The sequence below is a fragment of the Pseudorasbora parva genome, chromosome 20 (genome assembly GCF_024679245.1).
Source record: "Pseudorasbora parva isolate DD20220531a chromosome 20, ASM2467924v1, whole genome shotgun sequence".
Lineage (NCBI taxonomy): Eukaryota > Metazoa > Chordata > Actinopteri > Cypriniformes > Gobionidae > Pseudorasbora > Pseudorasbora parva.
Window position 1 is genome coordinate 25,366,371 of NC_090191.1, and position 27,258 is coordinate 25,393,628.

The 27,258-nt window shown below is 37.9% G+C and overlaps 1 protein-coding gene across 5 annotated transcripts in view; it reads right to left on the bottom strand.

Annotated features, from left to right (window-relative positions):
• syt1a (synaptotagmin Ia) overlaps positions 1–27,258 on the bottom strand; it is a 247,678-nt gene that overhangs the window by 16,125 nt on the left and 204,295 nt on the right. For 3 of the 5 annotated variants that reach the window (XM_067428380.1, XM_067428379.1, XM_067428381.1), the window contains 4 exons: positions 12,161–12,333; positions 8,243–8,368; positions 2,195–2,362; positions 1,100–1,267 (listed from right to left, as the gene is read on the bottom strand). In XM_067428380.1, the coding sequence (XP_067284481.1) occupies positions 1,100–1,267; positions 2,195–2,362; positions 8,243–8,368; positions 12,161–12,333 (635 nt within the window). Of the gene's footprint in view, positions 1–1,099; positions 1,268–2,194; positions 2,363–8,242; positions 8,369–10,834; positions 11,223–12,160; positions 12,334–27,258 lie in introns of those variants that run through there. The other 2 variants (XM_067428382.1, XM_067428383.1) reach the window with 2 other exon arrangements.

The window sequence follows — 27,258 nt, forward strand, 5'->3', positions numbered from 1 at the left end:
GAGTATAAACTATTACAAACAGATTGCATCAGCGCAAACCCTCTTTTGGCATAAAAAAAAATATTTTCAGGAATTAGTAAATACATGCAGTGATAAATGATCACTGAAAAGTAGTGGATAGGTTTTTTTTTTTTTTTTTTTTTTGCTATTTGTAGGAGTTTTCCTTTCAGGTAAAAAAATAATTGGAGGAGATTATTAAGATGAATAAGGTTTAATAAGGTTTACTAAGAGAGTAAAAAACATATACATATGAATCCATATTAAACACAGCAGCTCGTTATTAGTTATAGTTATGATGTTAAAAAGCCAGTTCATGACACCTTTAAGACATCAATGTATTGCCACGAGCTGCTGTGTTTAATATGGATTCGTATGTATATATGTTTTTACTCTCATAGTGACTCTCATAGAAATACACCCCATTGACATGCATTATGCGAACAACGTTTGGAGTCAAAAATCTTAATTTGTGTTCTACTGAAGAAACAAACACACCTACATCTTGGATGCCCTGGGGGTAAGCAGATATACATCAAATTTTCTTTTTTCATTTTCATTTATTGAATTGTGCTCTCACGCTACTTTGCCCTGTTTAAACATACCAAATGTTTTCATTTAAAACTACGGTAACACTTTATTTTAAGGTTCAGTTATTAACTATTAACTAGTTGCTTATTAGCATGAATATTACTAGGATATTGGCTGTTTATTAGTACTTATAAAGCACATATTAATGCCTTATTCTGCATGACCTTATTCACATAGTGAATATGTTTCCCCCATACTAAAGTGTTACCAAAATTACATTTATATTACTACTTCACTTCTGTGAAGACTTTTCATTTAAGTAATACAAATTATGTTAGTTACTGTTTCACTTAGTAGTTAGTAAATTTAACCAGTCAGTGAACAAATCGATGTGAACAGATATGACTTGATTTTTGGTGTGCATGGATTAAAAAGTCACTGGGAAGATTCACTACTAGTGAACAACTTAATTGGCAAACTTTCCTAGCTTAAGAAGGTCAGGCAATAAAAATGGAATATTCCCTCAAAACTCAATATTTAATCACAGGTTATTACCACCCATGTGTGTTACCTCTTCTTTCTCAGCGCTCTGGAGGTCCCTCCACTCCTCAGTCACATGACTAAAGTCGACTTTATTCATGGGCACCTTCACGTCTCCAATGGCGTCGTGTTTGGAGAAGCGGTCAAAGTCATATACTGTCATCACCAAAGTTTTCCCTCCGAGCTCAGTGTAGGGAACCTGTAGGATATAAGCAGTGAAAATAATTGCTTGCATACCTACCAGTCTAATCTCTCTCAATTCCAGTTATGGGACTTATCTACCACCAAGATTTTGGGATGGGACTATAGGACAATTGCAGGTGTGCAAGACAAAAAAGAGGAGAGAGAGAGAGAGAGAGAGAGAGAGAGAGAGAGAGAGAGAGAGAGAGAGAGAGAGAGAGAGAGAGAGAGAGAGAGAGAGAGAGAGAGAGAGAGAGAGAGAGAGAGAGAGAGAGAGAGAGAGAGATTTGATTCTTGATTGCCTCCAATTGAGCTGTTTTTCAGACAAAACTCATTATCCCGAAGGACTTGTTCCAACATGGCGAAAAACTGCTTGATTGGCCGGGAAAGAGATAAGACCCAAGGGTTGCTATTTTGTCCTTGACGCTATCACACACACCAGCTCTCCAGCGTCTTCATTTCAATAATGAAGGCACTTGTGATTACATGTCTCTCGATGTTGCCGTGTGGTTCATTTCTCATTCTCAAGGTACCGTGTCATAGTTGAAATTGTGCTAGGCTAAACGAGAACAAAACAAGCACACAGTCCTCTACCCCCCTTGGTTGACTCAGTTATATTGCAATTCTTTTAACTATTCAACACTTCACTTAGCAATATATTAGAAGTTTAGAGGTCTGACTGCGGTAATTACACGAAAATGATTTTCTAGCTGCATGACGTCTCATAAAAAATGAATCGGAAAGCTCTACTGAACATACAAAACAGAAATGTTGCTACTTTCTGGATGACAGACACCTGCAGGAGTCCATCTGACAGTTTGCATGTAATTACTCAAAATGTCTAGTTAATAGATCAGATAAAGTGTTCAGAAATTCCTTGATCTACTGAACAAGTAGAATGTGAGCATTCAACAACGTTTTATTAGGTTAGGTGTTTGTGACCTACCTTAAAGGTGAATTGTTCATTGAAAACGGGATTCAGCGTTTTCCGGTGGACCTTGGTCTCAAATTTCTTCTTCTTGTCTGGAAGAAGGTAGACCTTCACGTAGGGGTCAGAAGTACCACCCATATCCATGGCAGGCAATTCGGCTGCTTGGATGATCCCCACTATGAGCTATGAAGGGTCAAAATTAAAGAGAACATGAGTAAGACCTTGAAGAGGAGCATGGTCTTTGTCTGAACCATCATTCCACCACGATTCAGTAGATGCATGTAAAAGTAATGGTGTTCATTTTAATGTTGTTACTACCAAATTCATATGAAGACAAATGTTGCTCTTTTCACTTGTGAGCCTTGAGAATATCTCCATATTGATATGAAACACCACCAAGTGGTCAGTTATAGTTATGATGCTGAGTTTCTGCATTACTATTTAAACAGTCCCAAATTTAAGGAGGCGATGGGGTCAAGCCATGTCAAGCGTGGCGCTCCTGATCCTATCTCCCCATCAGCTCTGATAATTGATAGGCCGGCTGGCTGGGCTGTGGTCCTGATTGATCTGCCAGTCACCATATCCCCTGCATAGCCTCATGGGTCCTAGAGTCAGTCAATCAAGTTACCATCAGCTTCCCATAAAATGCCCCAACTCTGTGTCTACACAGGCACTCGGGCGTAGAGATCTCTCTCTCTCCTTCTTCTCACTCTGACCAGCTGTCAAACTCCAGTTGTGCTGGAACAGAAAGGACTGTAGCCAGAGAGAGAAGTATTGCCAGTGTTTCTGCTTTAGATGGTGGCCTTCACAGAATCCTGTGATTGTTCCTTTCACAAAGGAGCTAAATAATCTGTCAGACTGTAGTAATATTTGATTTTATTATTAAATTGTGGTGGAGACCAGGTCTGGACATAGACACAACGAGGCAGCAAAATAAATATCTGTATATGGAAAGAAATGGTTGCAAGGTAGAAAATGCTCCGCAAATAATGCCCAGTGCTCCCATAATCACAGACTCCATACAGCATTGATGAAAATAATTGACAAAATAAGAGCCCTTTTTATCTCCTTTATTAACCAATAGTTCTTTATTTTTAGCCATGCTGACATATGACCATTAACATTGTGAGGACTGGAGAGTTAGAATTTCAATACATGTTGATGCAACATGTAAAGGGGTCCTATTTTGTCCTTCTACGAAGTCATGATTTTGTTTTTGGGGTGTGCTAGAATATATTTTCATGCTTGATTGTTCAAAAATACATTCATTTTCACATATGTTATGTGAGCTTACAAAATCTACAGTAAACACTAGGCTATATCCACACTAATATTCACTAGTAGGCTAGCGGAGGCAAAGCTCTGACCTTTGTTTACATCATAGCAACTACCTACTACAATTAATAAATGGAACTGTTAATAGAAAAAACTAATTGTCCAGATTAAATGGGAACTGCTCCATTTCAGGAAACCTCAACATAAGCCAATTGTAACACTTCTTTAAATATACTTAATTATATTGCAATGAGGAGCTCTTGTAGCTTAACTGGTAGGGCATAGGGGTGTAACAATACACCAATATGGATCGATACATCGTTCAAATGACTTATATATGATGTACAGATTCAACACGCAAAACATTCAATACCAGGGCTGTTGCTAGCCGAGAGGAGTATGAAAATGTTCAATGGCTGAATCGAAATTCCCAAAGTTACTCCACTAATACAGTTCACTTGAAGGACATGTCTGTCCCTTTAAATAATGCCCTATTTAAGGATATAGGGGGCGATTTCGGGTTCAGCCAGTGTATAATTTGTGGCCAACTTATTTTTAAGCTAATTTGACCGCTTAAAAATATATATATATTTTATATATATATATAAAAATAAAAAAAATAAAAATATATATAAATATATATATATATATATATATATATATATATATATATATATATATATATATATATATATATATATATATATATATATATATATATATATATATATATATATATATATATTTCTAATGTTTGTGAGACAAGTAGCCTGTATGCTGAGTTTCGGTTTATTTATGAGACCGCTCCAGTTCATGTGCAACGCAAATGATCACTCCGTCACGATTTGTCTGCTATATTATTTATTAAAGATTATTTATTAAATTCAGGATGATGAAATGATCAAATGATGAAACATTTATTAAAATTAAGATACAATTTATACAAAGCTTTCTACAAAACAAAACTTAATGAAGTGGTCATAATCATTTCTGACCCGATGTCTTTGACATATATTGCACAACTGCGCACGTTTCATAAACAATATAGCCTAGATGAAATTTAAAAATAACATTTATAATATTTAAACATAACTATAAAACAAAATACATTGTTTGGCTAAAAAGCCTATCTTCTCTTCCTTTCCTGTCGGCGCCGATAAAATGTCTGCACAACGAGGACATTCATTTGGGGAATTTGCCTCAAGTATAGTTGGTGCTGCAGATAGTAATCCCATAAAATTAAAAGTATTGGCAAAGATATGCGTCTGTTCATTTATTCTTGTCAAAGTTACCCACTGAATTGACAACACACTGACATCAGACGCACGTCCGCTAACAAACCAATCAATGTTATGATGCAGCCCACATAGATGATGATGACAGGACGCAAGTGCGTCATGTAAAGTTCTTTGGTGCGCTGACGTAACTGCAATGTGAAAGTAAACCAAAACTAACCAAATGTATACAATATATCAAAACACGAACTCTGGTTCGGACCTTGGTGCGGACTTTCAGGTGTGAAAACTGCCTAAATGAGAAGCCTTTTGTAAGAAGCTCCTAGCTATGAGTAAGATAAAATGGCTGCGTACGACAGTAGCAGTATGAGTCAGGATGGATCTGTCTCTGGGAGTTTTGGACATAGATGGGGGGGTTTAGGAATCTTTAGCTCTGATGAGACTTTGGCCATAATAACCTTCAATCGCTCTGCATGCTATGAAAACTTCACACAGTTTGAAGACTGCAGGACATGCTGGAGGAAGATTCAGCCGAGTGACTTCCCCTCAGTGTGCGCAATGCTCACAGTATCTCATCTGAAGGCTTTGAGCTGTCATCTTAAATTACTGCTGCAATAGTTTTCAAAAAAACTGTTTTTTAGGGGTGTTTGTTATTCAGCATTAACAGTGAGGGGTTTTTGTCTTTAAAACACCTGGGGTGCATTAGGAAACAGGCCGTGATCGCAATGATTCACCTCAGTGAACGTGTATGGACTCTTTTTCTATCATCATTAATAACATCACCCTTATCTGCACCCTGTCTATCCGTCTCCCCAAGGAGCTGCCCTGAATTCTGAGATATTGTGTTGCGTGGCTTTTTTACTGCCATGTTTTGTCCTTTTCTATTTTTACCCTCTGGCTTTGCTCAGCTGCATCGTAAAGGTCCAGATTACCTTTAAAACAATCCCAGAGATTAGTTGAGCTCCCTGAAACCTTTCCCCTTTGGAAAGGGCAAGAGTTGCAGAAAAATCACCCAGACCTCTGAGTCTCCCTGAAGCGATACTCGGCTTGAATTAAAGCCAGACAGGAAAGAAGCACGCAGATTTCCTGCCGGCACAGAGGGTGGAGAAACATGCAAGTGCGCCTGTCTATTGGAGTGTGTGGGTTTACAGGTTGAATCTGGGTCAGGTTGATGTGGTTTTCTCGGCATCTCCTGCTTTTTGGTCTGCTTTAAAGCTGAATATTAAAGGGTTAGTTCACCCAAAAATGAAAATGTTGTAATTAATTACTCAGCCTCATGTCATTCCAAACCCATAAGACCTTTGTTCATCTTCAGAACACATATTAAGATATTTTTTAATGAAATCCAAGAGCTCTCAAGCCCTTCCACAGACAGCTATTAAATGAACACTTTCAAGGTCCAGTTGGCAAGTATGTTAAAATAGTCCATGTGACTATTTAATTGAATGTGAAGCGACAAGAATACTTTTTGTGTGCAAAAACAAACAAAAATAACGACTTTATTGAACAATTTAGTTGTGGCCTGTGCCAGTCTCCTACACTGTTTACGTTGTAAATACAGCGCAGCTCTCGCGCATGTGTCATGGTGCTCACATAAACAGCATTGAGAGCACTGCACTGAATTTGATGTTTTTCCTACCTTTCTGGACCTTGAAAGTGTTAATTCAATAGCTGTCTATGGGAGGGCCTGAGAGCGCTCGGATTTCATCAAAAATACCTTCGTGTTACGAATATGAACAAAGGTCTTATAGATTTGGGATGACATTGAGTAATTAAAGGACAACTTCATTAAAAACAGAAGAACTTAGGGGTAATTAACACATGGTTACCGGGTAGATCGTTCTCTGGGATGTGTTTTCAGGAAACTGAATATAAAGAGTTTTATCTCTAAAAACAGATTAGCTTATAATGCTAGTGTATTGGCATAGGATAGGTAAAATTAAACCGCTAGTTAATACCACTAACAAGGCTCAAAATAGGCTCACACTAACACAGTAGCATAATGAGGTCCCTACATGCAAACCGAAGCATTGAGAACTTTGTAAGTGTACAAACTGTTTAATAAGAAGATACTTTATAAAGACAGTACATTACACGTTTACAGACAGGCGCCATCTTGGAAAACAGTCTCGACAAGTCGAGCCACGAACGCTGTGCTAAGTGATAAACTGTGATTTGGAATCTCATTTGGGACATCATCTTCCCTTGTAGTAAGTCAACCATATATTTTAATAAACAGATATAATTCATGCATTTCCATGTAATTAGATTTCACAAAATGAATATCGATCAGCTCAGTTAGTGCAGCGTTCGTGGCTCGAACTCTATACATTCGATTTTCATGAAAACGCATCCCAGAGAACAATCTACTCGATAACCATCTGTTAATTACCCCTAGGTTCATTTTTCACCGGAGTTGTCTTTTAATGACAGAATTTTCATTTTGGGTTAACTATCTCAACACGATGGGGGAATTCAGTAAGAATGAATTGTGCCTTCTGATGGCTTCATTTATTTGTATATGCTGTCTGCAATGTTTTACCTTCCACAGACATTAATAGCATGCCTTTTATGCTGAAAAACCACATACAAAATTGGCGCATTTGTTTAGTGAATTTAGTCCTTTGTGTTCATGCTACATTTTATCATCTTATTTTTTATAACTCCTATGAAGGCTTCAGTATACTTTACTAGCTATTTGTAATCTTTTTTTTGTTATATTCCAAAAGAATAGAAGAAAAGCAGCTTTAACATATCATTCTTGTTCTTAAAACTGTTGTGCCATAAAATGAACGCATTACCAGTCATTTGCAGTCATTTTGTCATTTCACCACTACACATACATTGACACCATACAATGAAAAGTCTCCTGTGGTGGCAGTGCTTATAAAAGCTGTAATTTGTATGTATGCGATGGTGGATAATATGGCTTTTTCAGGGTTGTTGCTTTTTTCAGCTCTGTCTCGATGCGAGACTATATGCACAGCTTCAATTATCTATCACCAAAGATCTGACAAAATGAAGCACATTCATTCTGGAAGTCACTTAGCTTTCAAGCTCAACAGCTTGTAAGACGTGCCCAGTGAATTTCGGCTTAGCTTTGGAGTTGAAGACAAGCCAGCAACCTCATTCAGTCAGTGTGGAAGAAAGCCGATTCAAACACAAATCTAGCTGCTGTGATGTGCCCTTGACATTCACAGCATTTGGTGAGTTTACAGGATGATGGGCATTATTTCTTAAGTGCTAAGTCTGAATTCCTCTGGCTTTCAGAGATAACACTTAATAATAGAGCTCAGCAATAAAAGCGACTCTGAAAAGTGATTCATATTGTCTAAAGTTCACTCTATCTCTGTGTTTTCAGTATGTATTTTTTAAACACACAGCTTATAGCGAGCATTGAATTACGTGACAGTGACACACTGAATAACCTTAGAGGAATGGGCATTATTTGAATGGAGCTGGTTACATTTTGACGGACAAACACGCTGTACTTACGAAGAAGACCTCACTAAACACCACACACAGTGACGATGATTCGGAGACGGCCCCTTACCGTATTCTCTGTGAAATTGTAATCCATGGAGTACTGTAATTTGCCAAGTTTCTCTTCTTCCTTAGGCTCCACCTCTTTCTCTGTATCCGTCAGCCCTGTTTCTGCATCATCCTCATCCTTCAAGGCCTGAAGGAGACACCCACTAACAGTCAGTCCTGTTGGCCCAACGCTGGCGCTGCCCGATTGCCCTCGCCAGAGCGCCGGGCCAGCCCTGGACCAGCCTGCTCTTCAACCGCACCTCTATTAGGGGGGGAGCAAGCACTAAAACACCACAGCAATTAAGACCATGACATGCTCAGTGATGCACTAGACTTGGGCTGTGAACCCCTTTCTCTCCTATGGTCTGCTATCGTGGAAAGAGTTGCAAGAAGATGAACTGAATGAGTGCAAGCAGTTTAGGTTGGTGGGAGGGGCAAAGCTAGGGCTGGGGGGTATGGTAATATATCGACTACGCATATATGCTACTGCATACCGCTACTTTACAATGGATTTGAACGTGGCTCATCCATTATCATCATCATGTTTATAACGTTTTACCCTTTAGACTCTTCAGAGGACTGGAGGGCATTGTTTCCATTACACATGTAAGATTAAGTTCATAAAGGGCTTTATTATTGCATTATTATTAATAATGTTACATTAAATATTCGTATATTGTATTTGCATTTTGATGTACATTGAGCTGCGTTTGTATATATTATAGTTAAACACAGTTATGTTTACTAGATAGATTATGAAAGGTTGTTTCTAAATAGATACCAGTCTAACAATTTATTTGTTATCTATGTATTTAATCTTTAAATTATTTGCAATCTTCTTATGCATTGCGCATCCATCAATAAATAAATACAATTATTGAAAAACGTACATTGATGGTTATGTAATGTTTAAAACATTTTAAGAAAAGAAAAAAGGGCAACAAACATGCATATATCGTGTTACAGATAGCGATACTGTGACACAAAATGACCCCCCAACCCTAGGCAAGATGAGCAGACAGATGTTCTTAAGAAATACATTGTACAATACATTGTCCTTTATGTTATTTCAGGCAGAACAATCTCTGGCATCAACAAATCAGTGGGGAAATGTTGTGGATGGTGTGGCAGCAGCTCCCTAGCTAGCCTGAGCCTAAGACGGTGTGTTAAGGAGATGTCGAGGGAGGTTTGTCGTCGCTGGAAAGCATGCGATTGTCGAGGCAAACTCAGCTCTCAGTTCATTCACTGTGAAATAGTTGCCTTCTGAAAGGGCAGTCTTGCTCATCAGTAAAGCATGCAGGGCATTCACGTTCTCAAGAAGAGTGCTCGTATAGTGACCCTCATTCTCTGTGACGTGATCTTCAACACATAGTGGCGTTGTCATGACCCTTAGATATTGGTGATAACCACCACGCTCATGGAAGCTGTAAGCATCATGCCAGCAGAAGGTGTTGGTGGGAGGGATCATAATGTGTACAGGGCCTGTCTTATTAGTTGTTCGGTTACAAGTGTGAAAGCAAAAGGCTGAACAAAATTGATTTCATGACTGTGTTATATTCTTCTGAGGACCAGACTAGTCTCGCAAGCACTTGTGCACTTCAATTCAACAAGCTTTTTGAGGTGCTTGTTAAATTTAAAGGCATAGTTCAATCCAGAAATAATTTATACACCCCCTTGTGTTGTTGCTCCAAACCCGTATGATAGCAGAACACAAAAGGAGATGTTTAGCAGGGTCTGCAATAGTGAAAGTGGATGGAGATAAGACTAGTAAGAAGAAACTTTTTTTTTTTTTTTTTTGAAAATCTTGCTTGACATATTATGTGGTCACCATTCACTTTCATTGTATGGAAAACATCAGCTGGACATTCTGTTAAACATCTCATTTTCTGTTCCAGGAAAGAAAAGAAAGTCTGAACCACATCATGGTGAGTAAATTAAGACGTATTTTTAATTTTTGGCTGAAATATCCCCTTAAATTATTATGTTTTGGAACTGTAAAATGATTAACACTAGTTGGTATTTTTGCAGCTGTGAGTGTCCTTTATTGATACCCTTTCCATCTGAATGGCAAATATGATGTTTCAAAAACATGTCAGCCAATTAAAGATCAGTCTGGTCATCGTGTCTGAAAATTGCTTCTTGAACAAATTTGTCCTGCTAATGAGATGGGTGCTGTTCTCCTTCAGGACATTTTTCAATTTTAGGTTTAAGTGGATCAGATGAGTACTGATAATTTTGCCAAGGGCAGTCAAACAAGCCGAACGCATCGCTAGCACTCTAGCAATCGTACTTTGACAGTTTTCTCAGCCATTTAACTTTGTTTTAAATGAGTCATTTCACTCAAGTAATTTCCATTTTTTTGAACCTCAAATCAGAAGCATGTTTACAATTAGAAATCAATGTGGTTCAACCTTGCTGAAGCGTACCCAAGTGCATTTTTTTCTCTTTATATATATGTGTATATGTAGACTTACACACATATATATTGTAGATATACATGTACTGTATGCATAGTTACATATATGTTACTCTACTAGAGTAAACCTGTTTTCAAGAGGCTATCAAAAGTCATTGCAGCAGGCTATAGAAGATCCAACAGCAATTGGGAACCTACCGCCAGTGGCAATCCCGTAAAGTCATCAGACAAAACATAGATAAGGAGGACATGGAAGGAAGAGACACAAATTAAAACAACCACACACAAAGGCGACCACATGATTCTGGGCACACCAGGAGAAATGACTGCTGAGAAGCTCAAAGCTCCTTCTGCTTACAATACAACAAAGATGTATGTTGTGCAGGACATTGTCCACTGGCATATTGTGCTGGATTAGTGTGTATCGTTCTAATATCTGTGCTAATTGGCTAAATAAGAGTGAAGATACATTGACCTTTAATATTTAGCCAATTAGCACAGGTATTAGTTACTATATATGGGTGTTTCCCTGCTAAAAACAACAGGTTAAATCAGCTTAAGTTGGTTTGTTTGGCTTAGCTGGTAGTCCAACCTGGCTAAGATGGTCTTCAGCTGGTCTAAAACCATCAAAGAGACCAGCCTAACCAGCTTGGCCAGACTGGGAGACCAGCAAACCAACTTAGGTGGGTTTAAGTTGTTGTATTCAGCAGGGTTGTTTCAAAATATTTATTACTATGTATATCAAGGGAATTTGAATGTACTAATACACAATGTTGGTGTGTTAACATCATATAGCAGCTATTGTATATCTGCTTTTTACCAACAAGTGTTTCGCATGTGGTTTGACGTTGATAAGCTGTGACATTCTGGAATGGCATACTGGGTTTTTTAAAGAGTGTTGTTAATTATCTCTGTCTGTTCCTCTTCACTGTGCTTTGTGCTCGAAAATCAATGTCTCTAATTTGGGATCTGAGTGGTCTTGGCATGATCTCAAAGCCAGTGTCCTTACACCGTGAATTAAGCTGACTTTGTCAATTATTCTGTTAGAAGTGTACTATTGCGAGCTTGTTAATGCAATTAGCATGCTAACTAGGGTTAAAGTGCCAGTGTTCCATATAATTTGTGTGTGTGTAGGAAAAAGCGAGCTGCATTAATATTCTTTCTCCTATTGTGTTTTCATTATCTACTGTCATTTCTCTGGGTTGATACCACTTCATAAAACAGTTAACCATATGCAGCATTACAAAAACTGTGAATTAAGCTAAATGCAAGAAAAACAGAAAGAAAAAAAACTCAATACTTTAATGAACCGTTAACATGCCCAGGTTTGCAGTCCTGCAATTAAAGTCAGCTGTGAAACAACATCATCAAAAGATGACTCGGTCTAGATTGAGTTGTCTTATGGATATTCTTAATTGGCATCATGCATTAATACAATAATACTTTGGGGAAATAATTATTTCATGCAACTGCTGATGACTAAAGAACAAGGCTAATCCGAAAGTAGTAACAAAATGTTTTTACCTCGGTTTTGACACCGTCTGTGACGTCCTTCATGTTGATGGCATTCTTGCCCTTGTCTTTGCCCTTTTTCTTGTTCTTCTTCTTGAATATCCACTTTTTGCAGATGCAGAAGCAGCAGGAAACAACTAGTACAACAGCAACGAATGCGATGGCGACTATGGCCCATGATGGCACTGTGCAGACAAAAACAGAGAAAGCTTATTGTACATATTCACTACACTTCAAATCTTCTGAAGCCATTCAATAGGTTTTTTTTGTTTAGGAATAGACCAAAATTTAACCCCTTACTGCACACCCCGATTTTGGCAATTGGGGCATAAATTATAAACCTAAAATAAAAAGGTTGCTGGTCAAAAGTCATTCTGAAATGACACATTACCAACATACATTTAGAAAGCCAACACTTGGAAGCTAACAGTATAAGACTCAAAATTACTTGGACTGTAATTAATATTGAGATATACTGTAGAAGCACAAACATTTTTTTAAATGTATAAAATTCTGTGAGATGTAGAAACTCAATGAAGCTGAAGCCACAAGTCTGCCCATGCTTAATTCATATGTAATCATAAAGATGACATCTCTGAAACTAAGAATTTAGCAAAACATTTTGTAAGACAATCTCATCTGAGTTTTTAGAGAAGGCTGATAAGGGATTAATAAAATGTTTTATTTCCCTGTAAACACTTGCACTTGCAGTCTATTGTCTGGCGAGACGAACTCCACTAATTCATTGTTCTCACTCAATGATCTAATATGGATGTTAGTCATATAATTATGCTGAAATGTGTTATGTATAGCCTTTTATATGCAGCTAATCGCTACATCTGCTTAGCATTTATAATGTAAACACCCTTTATTGATATGAAAATCACACAACCAATATACTATTGTAATCATGTGTTTATTAGCTTCTTGTTTCATGTGTAGAAATGTTTCTGGGTTTGTTTTTTTCAAGGAGCTCAGAACTAGAAACTGTACAGGACAGCGTCATCCAGAAGGGCAGGAATTATGGTCATGTAAGATGATTGACAGCTCTAGGCTGAATGAGCACTGGATGAGTCGCAAACCAGTAACAGGAGAGACAGAGCGCGATCGGAACACTCTTTCAGCTCTTCAGGTTGCATAATTCAGTGGGAAATGAATATGAATTATATTCTGAATGATGAAATATTTTGCTGAGAATTTTGTGAGAATAAATCAGCATTTCTTCAAATATTGGCACTTTTGCACTATCGGATGCTGTGTAGTGCCTCTGTGAACACATAAAAACCGGCACAGACGTAAATTATATGTTTTGTTTTTAATTCTACTCAAAATATTAAAAAAAACATATGGGTTTCTAACGAAAAGAACTTCACATAATTTTAAATGTGAGGTGAACTATTTCTTTATTTAACTTTCATCATTTATGTAAACAAAAGCTGTACTTGCATGACTGGACTAAGCCGACCTGGTTCCAAATAGCCATGTTTCTTTACGGTTCAATATCTTACCAGAGCAACAAAGACAGGGAACATGCTAGAAGGGAAAAGTTTGAGTCTGTTGGTTGACACTCTTTGATCAATTGCTAGAGTCCTTCATGTCTGCCGGCCACACAGGATTAACGATCGCCGCTCGGACAGAGATGTTGCAACGCTTTAGTGAGAGTAATCAGCCAATTTAGCTGAAAACAGGAGCTGTTGGATGATTTGAGACTAACATTGTTAAAGCACTCACATCATTTATTTGATTGTCATGGACAGCGTGGAACTAAATTAACGGAAAGTATACTCTGAAAAAACGATGTAGTTTAATAAGATTTGTACGTAATGAACAAGAATTTATGCACACTGACCAAATTGCTTAGCCTCTAAAAAAACTATTTGTGAGCAATTTACATCCATACAGCATACTGACGGACCTAAAATAGTATTTCCTCTTCTGGTCATGACTTTATAAATACAGCTCCCGAACTCCAGCGTGCGCTGTCAGGGGAGGACAATTGAGCTTCTCAGCTTTTCGACAAGATTAACAGCCTCCTGCCAAGAGAAAGAGCGACGCCTCTATACAGCAGGGCTAAAACTGCATGCGTCAACAGAGCGCGAGCACTAGATACAAGAATGTCAGTTTTCGAGACTCAATAGAAGCTTCCTCCCCGAAACCGACATTTGCTGGGAATAATTGGTAGACAGATGTGGTGGAAGAATCCTGCATTCAGAGACTCATACAGTAATTACGGCCTTTCCGCACAACACAACAAACACCTGGCGACCGAATGGCAACTTTCAGGGAAGCAGATTTTTCCAGAAAAGAAGCCGATTTTTCCACTCCAGGTTTGAATGGGCTTGATTCGCTTTGGGACAACGCCGGGTCAAGGACTGTAATAATAATGGCAGTCTCTAGTGAATGAAAGACATCTTATATTCATCATCTGGGAAACATGCAGGCACTCATGTTATGGTACATATTTTGAAACCTGTCGATATATTTCACTGCAAAATTGGAAAAAAGGAAAAAGAAATTATAGTGGATATCTAAAATAGGCTTTATATGAAATGTATTAACGAGAGATAAAGAGGTGACATATTTATCTTTTCTTTGCATTTTGGATAAAATGTGATTTGTTTTTTTTATGAGATTCATCCATTTTATATTTCAAATTAAACGAGAACAGTCGAGAACAGTTGGCATTTAGAACACGTCTAATATCCTGAATCTAACTCTTCATCATATTGATTCATAAACTTGAATCTTTTGTTTCTCTTATCATGGTTTGAAGACTATATTTGATTTGGCAGTAGAGAATCATTAAAATAAATGCTGCATCTCCCAGGAGTGTTAGAATTGCTACCACAGGACACATTTCCCAAACCCAAGTCTTAAGGGAGAGAGAACAGGGAAGATAAAAAGTGTGTGTGTGTGAGAGAGAGCGAAAGAAAAATCAATTGGCTGTTGACAAAATCGATAAGCACTCTCCTCTGAGGAAAAACAGTGAGTGATAGTCTAAAGTAACTTTGGGATCATCAGCCCACGGCCTCGACTTCGCTGTGGGGTAATGGAGGTGACAATCCTCTGCTTTTTTCCTTTGTTTTTTCCTTCATAGCATAACACCCTTCACTGGACTGCTTCAGTACATTCAATCGAAACAAAAGAAACTAAACAAAAAACAACAAAAAATATACAACAATACAAAGCTTAGCTTATGGACAGATATCTGATACCTCCCCAGATATTGTAATTTAAACTAAGAGCAGTTAACTGGGATCCCTAATGCTCTAGTACACTTATTTCAGATATGCCAAAATATTGCTACTTTAAAACCATTGATTGGTTCAATATCTCGAGCAGCTGAGTAAATGTGTTTTGCTTGTTTAACATAATATTTTGACATAGTGTGCAACTTGTAAACGAAACAAAAAAAGAACATGAAAAAAATGAACAAACCACAACAAAAACTCTCACCTGGCTTTCAAAAAGCTTTTTTCCCAAAACCCTGTCATTTCAACCCTTTCCAAACAGAGGAGAATCTGTCAGCTATCTTAAAGGCTAGTCTTATTGGTCAGTTGCCCCATCTTCTTTGAAAGCTTGTGGTTTAGACCATAATTGCACCTGTCTAGCATCAGACCCCTGATTCATACCTGTAAAAACATGCTCTCCAGCCCACGCTCTTTTCTCCACCACTGACCTGAATATCAGTCCACTTGAGAAATAAAGAGCCCCATTCATTTCTAAGTCTTCTCTAGCACAAGCCCTGCCACTTGGGACTAGTCATCCTGGGTTTAGACCAGCCGGTGCTCATCTCTTCTCTTTGAGTACTATCATTATTAGATTTGTCTCAACAGCTAAGTCATGCAAGATTATATTTCTGCATTTCCTTCAATATCTTATTGAATGCCATGTGAAATCAGATTTCCAACTTGGGAAATCTGTCATTCCACAAGTCGCAGATTTCGCCAAGATATGTGTGAATGATGCAACACAACAATGTAGACACAAAGATTTACACAATGGATTACAAACTTTCACTTTTAAGCTGAAATAAGTCAAATAAGTCAAAGAATAATGAATTAATAATGCTCTCAGGATCTCAGTGAGTTCAAGCGTGGTATCGTGATAGGTTACCACCTGTGCAATAAGTCCATTCATGAAATTTCCTCACTACTAAATATTCCTGTTAGTAGTGTCTGCAAGCCGTTAGTATTGTTAAAACAAAGTGTAAGCAATTGGGAAAAACATTAACTCAGCCACGAAGCGGTAGGACACGTAAAATCACATGCGGGGTCAGCGCATGCTAAGGCACTCAGTGTGCAAGTTACCAAGTGTCTCCTGACTGACTCAATAGAGCAGAGCAGAGATTGCGAGTCAGGCCTTCTCGTTCAACATCAGAGCCTGACCTCACAAATGCACTTCTAGAAGAATGGTCAAAAATGTCCATAAGCACACTCCAAAAATTTGAGGAAAGCCTTCACAGAAGAGATGAAGCTGTTAAAGATGCAGGAGGATGGGTCATCTCCAAATGAAACCCTACAGATTAAGAATGGGGTGTCATTAAAATTCATATACAATACATGGAAAGGCAGGTGTCCCAAAACTTTTGGCAATAAAGTGTAAATGACAATATTGGTGTATTATATCCACCTTATTTTGCAACACAAAAGTACTTTTTTGTGCACAATTTGATCCATTGTTAACTATAAATAACTGATAAAAAACTAATAAAAAAGTGCAGTATGCAGTAAAAATATTTGTGCTACAAGCTAGTGTTTTTAAATACGATAATCGATTAAAATAATATTATAAGAATGAACAGTTTGCAGCATTAAAAAGCCGAAAGAACAGCTAAAATAACTCTTATGTTAAAAATAAATGGTTGATACAATTAAAATATTGTATATTCAAGCTGTGTAAATCATACAATTAAACATGATTCATATGTAACTGGATGTTTTCATTATCTAGGTGAAGATACTGTGAAAATAAGATTAAAAACCTCTTGGGTCCAAGTAGCACGAGGTACTGCGAAGGGACAGAATCTCGCATGACAGCGGCAAGCTTATATTAAAGGTCTGCAAAGGTTGATGATGAGAACCATTTAGTGCTCCGGCAGACACTGAGCAATTCTGACACTTTTTAATGAAAGCTTATGAAAAAAATGATGTTTAATACAACAAACACAGCTTGAGTCTGAGTAAATTGACTGCTATGAGTACATTAGCTGTATTTTTAATCACACAGTCTGCTGTAGCAATTCGATTACTTTTATCACGGTAGAAAAAAAACCCCCCAAATAAAATACTTCTCATATCAAGCTTAGTTGTTTAGATGTGAAATTACATTGGCTGAGCACTAATAGATGCAAATAAGTCTAATGTTTAGCCGTCCAATGCAATAAATCAGAGTGCTTATCTTCTTCATCTAGCAAATGTCCTATTCTGAAAGACACTTTTGTGTTTCTTAATTAAAAGAACCAGAGACCCAGAAAGCAATAGAAACATTTTCTAATTAACTCAATTGTGTAAGTGTCTATTGTCCTTTGGGATTGCAGAGCAAGCATGTGCTCTTCAACTTCAAGCAGCTATCTCTCGTTCTGCCATGCACATGCACACACAAACTCTTGGGAGGAAGCACAAAATGAGGTTCTGTAGCTGGACTCCGTGACTGCACAGCCAATCGGAGAGGAACATTATTCCAATTCAGCAGAGCTGTGGTGCACAATTCAAAACCAAACACGGCTTAGAACAATGACACGTCTAGAGGTGGATGCCAAAGAAAGTCTGCCATCTTGCTACTGCTTTCAAGGACGTGAGAGTCCTTCTGGCCCGACCTCATCCAATCAGGTATGTGAATAAGATCCTGAGTGCACTCATTCGCTCCCCACCTTTTCCGTAACAAAAGTATACAGCATCAGACTGGGCTCACACCAAAAATCTCACCAAGCTGCTCTAGGAAGCCATGCCAGGGAGTCGAGACAATAATGACTCTGAGATTGGCATCTTAGATTTATAGAAGAATCTTATCGCATACTTTGCACTGCATGCCTGCAATAGATGGGCTACTTCATTTATAACCATGGCACAGGAAAACATGCATATGATGTATTGCATGTACACGATTGTACTTTATCCTTGCAGAATTCTTTAGCCACATACCAAAACTTTTAGACAGAATTTGATATCTAGTCTGCAGCTAGGGATATTAAGATTTTTTATTATGCAAATAAAGTTTGCATAATTTTTGCAGGGCGAATCTCTCAAAACCTGTCAAGAACATTTCCATTTCATATTTGACCTGAAAGAAAAAGAAAAACACCAATTTAATTATATTTTGCACTCTAGCATCATTTTTAGGACAATTAAGTACAATTACTTTACATTTCTCATTATAATGCCTAACCCATTCAACTCTGCGCCCCACCCGATATTGTAATCATAATCATTAAAAATATGCTGCAGAGCTGAAGCGGATAAAGGTTGATTATATTATTAAATTCTCATTATATATATTATAATATGTAAACAGTGAAGTATTTATGTAGGCAATCAGATTTTTTAAAAATCAGATTTTTGAAAGTTGTGCTTATTTATCATAATTAATTATAAATAAGTTTAAGTTTGATGATATCGTTTTATATATTTTTTGCAGGGTGTAGGGCAACTTAGACATGTTTTCATAACATTCACCCAAGCTAAAAAAAAAAAGATAACACATTTATAGATAACAAAAATTAATGTGACCCTGGACCACAAAATTGAGTCATAAGAGTCAATTTTTGGACATTGAGATTTAAGCATTATCTGAAAAAATAAGCCTTCCATTGATGTATGGTTTGTTAGGACAATTATTTGGCTGAGATACAACTATTTGAAAATCTGGAATCTGAGGGTACAAAAAAAAATAATATTGAGAAAATTGCCTTTATAGTTGTCCAAATGAAAACAACAAATAATACAAATTATTACATATTTACGATAGGATATTTACAAAATGTTTTCAACAAACATGATCTTTACATAATATCCTAATGATTTTTTGGCATAAAAGAAAAATAGATAATGTTGACCCATACATTGTATTATTGGCTATTGCCAAAAATATACCCGTGTAACTTATGGTTTTGTGGTCCAGGGTCACAAATGTAAACTGGTCATCGGCAGTTGTGGCACCATGCTGGGAATCTCTTTAGGCAGCCCAGGGTTCATTATCCCGCTATTTGTCTGATCAGAATGAAATGTGAGAGTCTCCGACCAGCGAGGTTGTGTTGCCTGCTAACACGAAGCTAACAGTAACATGATCTAGTATCCCCAGGCGGCATGCCGCAGGGTCGAGTTACCCACTCTCACACTTGTTAACACACCAAATCGGAATGAGAAACTTGATGTCTTAACAGGCGTGATTTGATTGAGAGTGCGTCATGATTGTGAGCGCTAGTGAGCGCACGGGCCAAGTGGGGGGAAAATGATCCATCGGTGTAATTCAGCACACACTGGCAACCCAAACTAATGTGTTTTGACAGCACACCGTTGGTCAATTAACCCTGGTACTAGAGCATGTTATACAGCATGAGAGAAAGACAACCATGTTGCACTTCCAAATATACTCCCTGCATTAAGGAAAATTACTTGGAAGTAATTTATCATGCCATGTGGTTACGTTACAGTCCAGCAGATGGGCGGCAATTTCAATATCCATTTAGTAAAGTTTCATAGGTGAAGGAACAATCTGAAAAAGGAGCCTGGTTCATGAATATTAATTAGGTACTGTAATATTCACCTAGTCGTGACAGATTTTTTTTAAAGTAGGCGAGTGGCCGCTAGTAGGATAACTGATTCCACATTTTTGTTTGTTTGTTGGGTTTGGCAGAGGCCAAAAAGTGTGAACTTCTTCAAGTTTTTGTACCATCGCTGAATAGTCAAGCCATACCGTATGATTCACTGACCCTCAAAAACAAACCACGAGGCTCACATAAGAAAATATTTGAAGGGAAAAAGAAAGACAAGAGTGATAACAGTTCATGTGATATTGCGAGCAGATTAATATCCACCCTCTCATATCCTCTGTCAACAGCATTCAGATCAGATCATATCATATCTTTTGTTATTACAGACGTAGCCGTTATTTGGTCTGTGATGTACGACGCGTTCGGATGGCGAGGGACACCAATGATCAGACTCTGATTGAAAACTGATAATAACATTGATTGTGGTGCTCAAAATATCAGGGACGACAGCTATGAGGGACAACAAACAAACGAAAACCCTCATTCTCCATCTCATTTGTCCTTTCTCATCTGCTGACTGCTAATCAGATGTCTGTCATCCCATTTGTCAAGGAAATGTGTTTAGTGAGACAGAGGGGAATAACTAACTGAAAGAAACAAACTTTACTACAGGTTTCAGTCTAGGAAGACAGCATCTCACTTCTTTGCTACCAAGCTGCAACCTCCTGCGGCCTCTCTTGAAGGCAATACGTAAGTGACTTAAACTGCAATTCATCGACTGGCCACTAGGGACAGGCTCCAGAAGGGAGCAGAATCACATTGAGCCCCATGTTAAAATGCCCATCTTTACAGCAGAAAAAAACATGTTTACAGCCTGGTATAAATTGTGGTTTTGGTCTAAACAGCTAATTTTGCCCTTCATGACAACTATGAGGGGGTGCATTTTTTTAAAATAACTTATACGTTTACATTATATAAAGCCTTTAAGTTCTACATAATTAAGAGCGTGGCCACTTTGAGTGACGGGATAGCCATTAGTCAGCTGTCTGTTAGTCATCGCGTCACCTCAGCTTCGCCCACATCCCGCCTCTTTGCCCATTGTCAGTTATCCGGGAGTTACGTGCGATGACGTGCTGACAAAATGGCGACGGCCAGCTCGACCCTAATTTATGCTTAAAAACTGCTCTTCAGAATCCTATGGGTGACGTCATGGTCTATGGGTGCAACTACGTTTTGTCACATTTTGTTCACCCAATGAACATTCCCTCTATTTACTCATTTGTACGCTACCATTCAACATTTTAGGGTCAATAATATATATATATATATATATATATATATATATATATATATATGTATTATATATATGTATTAAGTTTTTACAGATGTCTCTAAGCTGAATTTAATCGATCATAGATACAGTAAAACATATATTTGGTAATAAATGGAATTTATTCATGTGATGGCAACGCTGATTTTTTTTTAAACTCCAGTCTTCAGGGTCACATGATCCTTCAGAAATCATTCTAATAATTTCAATTTGCTGCTCAAGAAGCATTTATAAGTGTTGAAAAGAGTTGTGCTGCTTAAAATGTTTGTGTAAACTGTGGTAAAAAAATGTAGGGTTATTTGATAAATGTAAGAACAGCTTTAATTTGAGACACAAATCTTTTGTAATACAAATGTCTCTAAATGTCTCGTAGCTTCTCTTACACTGCAGGGGCAAAATGTGTCTTTTCTAATGTTTGTTTACTACTAATGCAGTTTTAACTTGTTTTAAATGAGATTATCTCTTCCTCCAAAAGGCTTTATAATGTGAAGCAGGCAGACGGAGAGGCTGGGGATTTATTTTTGTTTGTTTACATAATTCAATTTCGAGGAGCAGGGTTGACAAGCCTGGTAACCTTCAGATGTCATCTGGGGCGGTCTTGGGGGCAGCAGGGAGAGGGGAAGAAAGGGAGATAGGATTAGGTCGAAGGTCAGCAGAATGGGAGGGCTAACTGCTCCATCTGCCAGGCTGTTGGCTGTGATGCGTTTGGCACCTAGCTCCAGTTCGCCTCCTGTTGCTGACTATGACTGAGGCTTTCTACACACTGGCAAACAACACAGTCCTGCTAAACAACTAATTCACATCACACTTCATAAACATACATTGAATCTCATAACTTGTCATGTCTTAGCATTTCTGTAGCTCGACTAGTAAAGCATGACAGTAGAGCAGCCATGGTCATAAGATCCTAGGAAGTACATACATACTGATAAAATGTATATGTTAAACATTTACTGTAAGTAGGTTTGGATAAAATAATTTGCAAATTGTGATGTAATGATATTCTTAAAGGGGTCATATAATGCCTTTTGTGCAAGTTAATATGATTCTTTAGTGTCTAAATGAAAAATTTGTAATAGACTTTAATTAAAAATTCTCCTTAGTATTGTAAGTAAACAATCATTTTACCTGGTCAAAAACAGCTCTGTTTTCACCAAGTCATTTCAGTGCATACAACTTTAAATGATAATGAGCTTTGCTCACCCCGCCCCTTTAATCTATAATCAAATAGGTATATATGTACCTAGAGAGAAAGGTTCTATAATGACAAGAACACTGCAAAAAATACATTTCTTATTTAGTATTTTTGTCTTGCCTCTAGTCTAAATATCTAAAAATTCTTACATTAAGAAACAATTACTAGACAAGTAAAAATTGTCTTGTTTTCGGAAAAAATAACAACAAATTAAGAGACTTTTTGCCTAAAATAAGCCAAATAATCTACCAATGGGGTAAGTAAAATAATGTTGTTTTATGATTATTTTGCCCCATTATTATCTTACCCCACTGGCAGAATATTGTGCTTATTTTAAAAACTCTCGTAATTTTAAGTTATTTTTTCCCAAAACAAGACAATTTCTTTTGCTTGTCTAGTAAATACTTCTTGTTTTAAGAATTTTTTGATGTTTGGACTAAAAACAAGACAAAAATACTAAATAAGAAAATCCTTTTTTGCAGTGAACCTTTTAGGGGTTTCAAATACATAGCGGCGATAGAACCTTTAAAGTTCTATATAGAACCTTTTCTTCTAAGAGTGTAAACCTAGTGTAATGTTACCACGTTAACTTTATCACCAGCGTAGATAGTTTGTAATAACACAATAACTATAACGCGTTGTTCATTATAAACATGGGATTATGAATTATATTGAGAACGTCATACATAGAAAGCATGGCGTAATTTAACTTACCCCGCAAACTTTAGCAGCATTCATTGTGAAGCGTGCAAGCGTGTGAAACGTTACACGCGCTTCTTCTGGAGGTGCAGCAGGAACACGAATAGTTGGTACTGATCTTTTTTTCAGGAGTAGCTTCTTAACAAAACCTGCTTTATACTGACCCCCGTTTATAAAGCAGTCTGGTGAGAAATGATTTGCGCGGTTCGCACAAAGATGAAAGCATTGACGTTGATCGGTGGAATGTTCCCTTCGAAAACAAAACTCAGCTACTGCGTCTTCAGCAGTTCGAATTTAGGAACATCAAAAAGACTGCCGTGTTCGTTATTACACCCAAGAACAGGACACCACAATCGCTTAGACGCCATTCTGCTCCAGTGTATCAACAACGGCGGACTATGATGGAAGCTCGCTCAGGGCGGGTCTGTGTTGAAACGCTGCTGTCAATCAACAGTTGTGGGAGGGGCGTACGACCGTGTGGCGTCACGCGGTTAGACGGCTTGATGTGAGACAAGGAAAAACACTGGATGCATTTTTATCATTATAGGATGGTTGTGTACAGGCACTGCCATAACACATTTCATACAATCCGCTTGTAAAAGTGTGTGTAACGTTATATGACCCCTTTAACATTCACTCATAATGCATTGGTATGAACTGAGGGAAATGTTGATTTGAAAAATGCCTAAAAATGCTTTCGTTCCTAGGCAGCACACTAGGGTTTGAAACAGAGCCAATCAGTGTACAATGTTACAATTCACAAGACGGACAAAGCTTTTAATGGTTGTGATCAAATTAAAATGCAAATACATGTAAATGTCTTATAATAATGGCAATTTATAAAATTGTACCCCATTCATTTGTAGTGCATGTTCAAAGCACATGTTCCCAGTTAAGTTTGCATATTACCAAGTAAGAAAAGAACATTGATTATGGTGTTTAATAGAACCTCCAAAAAATTTGCTGAGATCAAGCGGCATTGTGTTGGGCATAAGAGTACCCAGCGTGCAAGAGTGTTTCGGAGGCTGGATGGCGTGTGTTCATTATTCATAGTAATTGTGGCGGAGCTGAATAAAACTCAAACTGTCTCTGTGCGGTGAGGTTAATTATCATCGAAAACAGACGCCTTGAGCTTGAGCAGTGGAGCGTTGGGAGAAAAACCAGAGCTGTTGCGTTACAGTCATTGTCTTTTGTTGCTCCGAGTCAACAAAGCTGTGTAACCGCAGCAGTGCAGAGACCTTTCCCGAGCCAAGATGGTCGGGTTCAAACTGTTGAACCTGTCAACCGGCCCCAAAGCTTTAACGTTCTCGAAGAGAGCCATGACAAAATGAGTGTGGCGTACTGAGAGCTACCTGTCGGAGTGATTCTACACGCAGGACCGTTTGTGACGGGTTCCGTAGAACGGATGTGATGTTGTGTGACCGTGAGGGTTGAGGGAATGTTAGTTATCACAGGTTATGGATAAACCTTTTTGAATATGTGTCACCATCTGAGACTTCGAACAAATCGGTAGAAAAACAAACAGTCCGTTCATTTACATTTACTGAAGTATCAGGGAGTAACTGGGTTTGTCTTTCACTTCAGGCATTTTTGATTTTTGTTCAAACTGATCTAAAATAATTATTGTTACATATTTTCATTTAATATTTTTGACATGTTTTGAATAATCATTACAAATGCCTTTCATGTATAGACTTTCATGTATCCTTGTTGCAGACCCAGACTTTCATTATTAAAATGTTCAAATCCATTATAAAAGCAATAATAATAATTATTATTATTATGTAAGATGTTCAGTCTGAAAATGAAAAAAAAAAAAAATGTTTTGGCTGTCTAACAAATGTGGAGTAATTACCCTCACAACCAACAATTTTCCTCCTAATAAAGTTTTTTTTATTATTATAAAGAAATAATCAATTATTTTATATTTTTATTGTGTCACTTTCTAGAAATTTGTATTTTTGTCATATGCAAAAAAAAATCTTTTTAACTTAGCATAAGGAAAATGCATTTTTATTACCAAATTCTATTCAAAGCAACAGATCATTACTTTCAGAAAAGTACAAAAACAGAAATAATCTATCATGCCGCATGTATGTCCAGCTTTGGACATTTATTATAAGCAAATTAAATAACTATGCTGTGGTTCCCAAGCTTTCAACGAGACCCTTTTTTTAGAGAAAAATATTTTCAAGCCCATGGTCTCAGCCTCGGACCTCATGCCTACAGACTGTTGGCTGAACGTCTCATACATAAGGCACACAAAATGGTCAAAGTCGTCATTGGATTGGTTGAATTCTACAGGAGACAAAGTCGTCTTTCTTGACGGGTCAACAGTGGTCTCTCTTCATTACCCTCCAGTGTACTGGTGAATATAAGGGTAAGATATTCCTTGTCACATTTTCTTTGCAGATCCATTTGTCCTTTGTGTCAAAAGTTACACGAGCGCTTGGAGTACATCAGAAATAGAAAGGGGAATCAGTTTACTGTCGTAGTGTAGACAGCATCACTGATTATAATGGCTTCAATTTGCATGTCACACCTCGTTGTGCCGCATGTTGTTTTGGTGGTTATGAAGTAGATTTATTGTATTGCTTTATGTTTACCTGGCACTGGCAGCCTTTTCACAAACTTAGTCAATCTTTCAAGCTTACAGAAACATGTTTCTCCACTAGAAACAATTAATTCAGAAATATTTTTATGAAATACTCGATTCTTTAACTGCACCATATAACGGCTTAAATTAGCCACAAATAATTTCATAGTGGGGTATTGCATAACACTGAAGAGGTAGTGCCCCCCCCCCCCACCACCACCCCCAATTCCACCTGGGGGGGGGGGGGGGGTCGCAGCACTAAACCAGTGAAAAGTTTGTTAAGAAATCTACTTTTAAAAAAACCAAAAGTGCTTGAGAAGCACTCAGCTGTGGCATAGAGATCTTAAACAGTGTTTGTCTACATAGTGCTATGACAGAAAGGCAGAAGAGTTAGAGTGAAGCATATATTTTTCCATCAATACGCAGCATCTGTCCGTGTCCCTCTGTTTTTGCCATGCTAGACGGCAGATTGTGACAGGTCCATGGGTCTTAATTTTACAGGGAGCACCTGCACCATGCAGTGGATTATATTGGTGAGGAACAGCTCAAGTATTCTGCATCTGGACTCGCCCATTCATCACTAATGCAGGTCCGTCAGGGATCCTGGACGCCCCGGTCAATACAGCACCCTTCTCCCAAGACATTCATCAGCCCTGGCACCCGTTGGCACAGAGACGGGTGTGTGATGGAGGGAGGCGGCTAAAACAGTAATTTAAGACAGTAATGGAGTGTCTTTTTCTGGCTGAATCTCAGAAGGGGCATATCTGTCTGAGTCAAATGCGGCAACCCTTTATTTTACAGTTGTCTGCAGGAAGGCAAAGTGATAATTAATGTGGTGAATGTGTCTCCAAGTGCGAAAGCAAGGGTGGAATTGAAAGTGTGCGAGAGTGTGAGAGAAAGTGAGAGCGAGAAGTTGCATGTGTGAAAGCGAGTATGAGGGATAGAGAGATGGGCAAAATCACAAGACACCTATAGTAAGGTACTGTAGGTGTAGGATATGACACAAATACATCTCAGATCCGGGCACTGCCCTCACCTCTGCTACATATATGAGTTACTTTAGCACTATACAGTGGTGGTTGTCAAATGTAAATAAATTATGTAAATGAGTTAACAAACAAAGTTTTTGGCTTTGTTATGGATTTTTTTCAACTATAATAACCTTGTTTGAAAGTGCTTTGGTCACGTGTGTGTTTATAGTTAAACTATTTGCTTTGGTATGGCATCATATTTCAGCTCAAGACATTATTTAAGTTATAATGTGACCTTGATACCCAAGTATCTAATTGACATTGACGCACCTAGCTAAAGAAACACCCACACACAAACAATTGCAGATGTTTCAGCATGTTTACTTGAAAATATGACTAAACATACAGTGAATTGGTTGATGGTTTGCTACGATGCCTGAATTCAGCTCCATGATTCATAGTGAGACCCGCAGCGTGTTGTGGACTGAGGCATAGGGCACTTAGAGAAACAAAGGCATGCAAATAACAAAACTCATTTACTTGCTTATTTACAATTAGAATGAGAAGGAACATGTTTTGTGGCCGCCTGTTTCTCAATCTCATTATTT